Source organism: Neospora caninum, chromosome X, assembly GCF_000208865.1.
Source record: "Neospora caninum Liverpool complete genome, chromosome X".
Classification (NCBI taxonomy): Eukaryota; Apicomplexa; class Conoidasida; order Eucoccidiorida; family Sarcocystidae; genus Neospora; species Neospora caninum.
The window spans coordinates 2,099,906-2,104,297 of NC_018396.1; the positions used below are offsets into that span (position 1 = coordinate 2,099,906).

At 52.1% G+C, this 4,392-nt stretch overlaps 1 protein-coding gene across 1 annotated transcript; it reads right to left on the reverse strand.

Annotated features, from left to right (window-relative positions):
* Window positions 1-1,548: 1,548 nt before the first annotated feature.
* On the reverse strand, window positions 1,549-2,766 carry NCLIV_047360 (conserved hypothetical protein; the record flags this gene model as incomplete). Its single annotated transcript, XM_003884286.1, has 1 exon — window positions 1,549-2,766. One exon carries the CDS (start codon window positions 2,764-2,766, stop codon window positions 1,549-1,551), a length of 1,218 nt encoding a protein of 405 aa, XP_003884335.1.
* Window positions 2,767-4,392: the final 1,626 nt, after the last annotated feature.

A 4,392-nucleotide genomic window follows, 5' to 3' on the forward strand; every position in this document is an offset into this window, starting at 1 on the left:
GGTACGTTCATTCACCTTCCCAAGTCTCTTTTGGGTGTAGACGAACACGTTTAAAGTTACAGTTCACTTGGTATCCAAAATGGAGCTATCTCTGGTCAAGTATCACTGAGCCATGACGCGACCCCCCCCCCTCCCCCACGCGAATGGCGGAAAACGGTCACTTCTGCAAAGAGCAACCTGCCACGTGCAACACGGAAATGCCTCTCGAGCCTGTTGGCCGGAGCCTTCGCCCCGCTATGCGGATTAACATCACCATGGGCCAATGGGAGTCCAGGGCCATAGACAGAAAGCACTGCCTCGCCAGGGCCATAGACAGAAAGCACTGCCTCGCCAGGGCCAACTTCCCCGTCGGCTCCACCGGAGAAAAGAACGGGAAAAGCATGCCAAAGGATGGAGTGGCAAAACAGAGTAAAATGTTTACATGCATGCTTCGGTAGTTTTCACTGCAGAGGCTCACCTCGATACGCTTGCCACAGCACACAGTTCGATCCGGGATCATCCCTCAGTGGCGGAGTGCTGGAAAGACCAGCGACCAGCATGGCTACTGAAACGAGCTGTACAGATCCTAGAACGATCGGCGCTGCGTTTATCGACAAAACTGATTGCGAGTGGCAGTTGGATTCCACCTCACAGTGAGATAGGCGTTTGCTAGAAAAGCTGTACGGTGCGGCTAGGGCCTTCGACGGCGCCCGTTCAAAACAGTACGTCCAGTACGTCCCAACTGGGTGTCGGTGCACTTTTTATCAGAGCTCACGTATTGGATAAGCCCCGTGGCCCTGACAACCAATGAGGACATTCCTAGGATGACACCTAGTGAATCACCGCGCTATAGATTCGCCAGTAGAATATCCAGTCTTTTCCGCTTCATTCGTTCAATACCACTTAGAAAATCTGGCATCCGCTACGCTCTGAAGCCCCGACACCCCAGTAACCGAGGCGCTTCATCTAACACAAAAAACAGGTGTGAACACAAATCTTTCTTGGAGACAGGGCCGTTCAATAAAGTACAACACTACTATCATCAAGTGCTGTTCACAAGATACGAGGTTGAGATAGGGGACAGGCGCCCTGTCCCCGCACTGCTGGACGGGATGCGTGTCATCATCCCTAGCACGAAGCAGCGTCACAGTTAACTTCAGCCACAATTTCTCCAAGATATCCATCGTCGTTTTTTCCCTCCCGAACGACTGGTCTTCACTGCGTCCCGAGGGCGTGTCACAAGCGACTCTGACCTTTCCAAATCTGAAATTCCGACCATGTGAAGGGAACAAACTCATTCCAGGGTAAATTTCAACAGCTTCCATCCAGAGAGTAACAGAAGGGTACGAGAAAACGCCAGATATCGTGTTGCACTGGGCAACTGTTTCGGACCTCTACTGACACTTGAGCCTGTCAGAAGTCTACAAACAGACAGAACGGCGATTCCGTTACAGGGAGGCTGTCGCTAGAAACAAGTACACTTGCGTATCCTGTCCTGCAACGCTGCGGATCGTTTTGAGGGATCCCATACGAGCAGCACTGCTTCCCGCGAATCGACCGCTCTTTGCTTCACTGGTCTCGTTTAGGTTCCACTCGACACCGCAGTCCCCCCTCTCCTGCGTGATCGGACAGTCCGCTCTGGTGCGTTTCGTGTCCCGTATTGCGGCCTTGTTCACTCTGTCGCTGACGCGCCTGTTCAGCAGCTTGCTTCTTCCATTTGGCGAGGAGAAACACGGAGTTCGTCAGTTCCCAGAGTAGCAAACCCGCCAGCGTCACCAAGCAGGCTAAGAGTGGAATGCACCAGAACACCAGCAGAAACTGCTGGCCCTCTTCTGTAGAGAGAGAGAAAAAGTGGCAAAATGCGAACTTGTCGCCGTAGTTGTACAGCAGGCGGTCGCAAACGTCACTGACGTGCTTGGAGCACAAGAGAAGGAAAGACAGAAAAAACAAGAGGAGGAGCTGAAGGCCTTGACGACGCCTTGAGTGAAAGACAAACACAAAAAAAAGAAGGTGGCCGCCTACGACAAGTAGAAGCTGTGGAAATTGGCGAATGATAGAGTGGAGACGGCTAAGCTCACCACCAAGGACCGTTTCATGCACGCCAGACCCGTTGCCGCCTTCCTCGGAGGCAGCCTGCCCCGAAGAAAACACATCCCCCGACGCATTCACTACACTAGAGCGCGTGGAGGCTCCGACGCGTGAAGGTGAATCCGGCCCGCTGGAGGGAGCGGATGATCCTTCCCCAAGTTGAGGAGGCATGCGGTCGAGAGGCACAGGCAGAATCGCTTGAAGAATTGCGCGGACCACCTCGTCCAGCCTATCAGTGAGAAGGGTAGACACTGACGGGAGGTCAGCAGGGAAAATTCCAGAAGCTGATCGCAGCTCCGACCCTTCTAGAAGGGGGGCAAACAGGTGAGAGAAAAAGGAAGAAGCCTCCGTTTCGTGAGCATCAGCACTTCCGGAGGAAAACGAAAAGGAACGATGTTTCGGAAGAGAGGAAAAAATTCGCTCTGAGATCTCCATGTCAATGCCGTTTGGATGAGATGGCATTCCGCCGGGTTGCGGCTGCACACCGTCGATTTCTCTGAGAGTCGTCAGACGGCCTTCGCCAGCGCTAGATTTGCTCAGCGTGGCGCCTCCATGATATCCAGAAATACCGAAAGGCTTACCATCTTGCTGGGAACGAACGGTTGTCGCTGAGGAAACTTCCGTGACAGATGCTACAAACACGTACAGCGTGCACAACCACACCGCCACACATGTCCGCGTGACCCTTTTCCGCTCCATAATCGTTATCTGAAGTAAAACATCCCTCCGCGAAAGTCTGCTCCAGTGAAAATCGACAGGGTTCACAAGCGGCAACCACACGCGAGTGTGCTCCCGTTTTGAGATATGCTTGCAAACAGAACTCCTCAGATAGAGAAGTCGTACCGAAGCGCACAGGCTAGTAGCTCCACTCGCGGACCGGGCAAAAAGTAATCATATTTTCATTCGGCGACATAGCAACTATTTATATCATCAAAGCATGGAGACGGACCAGCTGACGAACAGTCACTTCTGAGTCCGGTCCAGCAGAGCTGGTCAGAAACAAGCTTGGAACTCGAGCATTTGACACGAATTTCTGCTGACTATAGCATTCTCCGTTTACAATCAGGACAGCGCAAAGCCGCCACATAATACCAGACAGAGCTCGTCGATGCGTTTCCGCAGTCGATCTCAAATGTCGGCGGCAAAAATGCATGCAACGAGGTCACCGCCAAGCAATGGACTGGCTTTCTGCAGCGGCGTAGACTTTTAGCCATGGCAGACCAAGTCCAACTCGTAGTATATACTCTCCAGAAAAAGATTATAAATAATCCTTCACAATTTTTTACAGATGAGCTCTCAGATGGTGAGGCAATCATGCTGAGTGCGGCTTGGCGGCTGTTGCAGAAAATTGTGGAAATACCATTTTGGTTTTTCTGCAGTAGCCTGCCACAGAGGAATCGCCCAGAGTTTCTGGCAGAAATGCGCCCCGTATAACGGACCATGTGTCGACGGAGGGTGTCGTTACCCGCGTTTCCACCGAGCCTCCCGTCAAACGAGGCAGCCCGCTTGAGATCGTTTCATGGGTACGAGGCCAAGAATCTATCCGTTGTGCTGTGTACACACGTAGAACGGGAAGGGGGTGTGTAGAATTGCTTTCCGGAAACAGATGGGCCAGAAGATGTGCCTACGCGACGGTTGGGTCCGTCACAAACGAAGAGCGCCGCGTGGGTACGTCCTGTCTGAGGATTACCACGTGGTTACGCCCCTGGCGTGAGTCACACTGCCACTCCAATACACATCATGGAGGATAGTGATGTAATGGAAGATGTGTAGGGCCACAGCTTCTCGTCCACTTCTGGGACTCGAGAGCCTCTGCGGACTCCTTGCCGTCACGGAGTGCTCCGGGTGTGCCCACGGATGGCGCACAACTTCATAGCGGTACCACGGATGTGGATCATAGCCACTGTAGAGATTATTAACGTCAGTTTCTTTCGAAAGCATGCCACCCATCGCCAGGTAGGTTTACAGTCACCGCCCTCCCACCGCGTTCGTCTTGACCCCTTAGCCATACGGTTACCGTATAACTTTAGGGGAAAGTTCAACGTAGGTGTAAAGATGGTCAGAATGAGTCCTTGTACACTTGTTCCTGCTTGGTGTCTCTCAGTTTTAAGTTAAAGGGGGTTTCTTCTGCGTTTCATTTTGTTCGACGTGTTCAATATTTTTACTCAAAAACACTGTCAACCTACCAGTGAATAACTCCTTTTCTTCAGTGTGAATGCCATGCGAAGGCTGGCGGCAATCTCAACGAAAAGGCAACATGATTCAGAATTTTAAAGAAATCCCTGAAGTCACAGGCAGCTCTGAGTATCGGAACGTAAGCAGCCT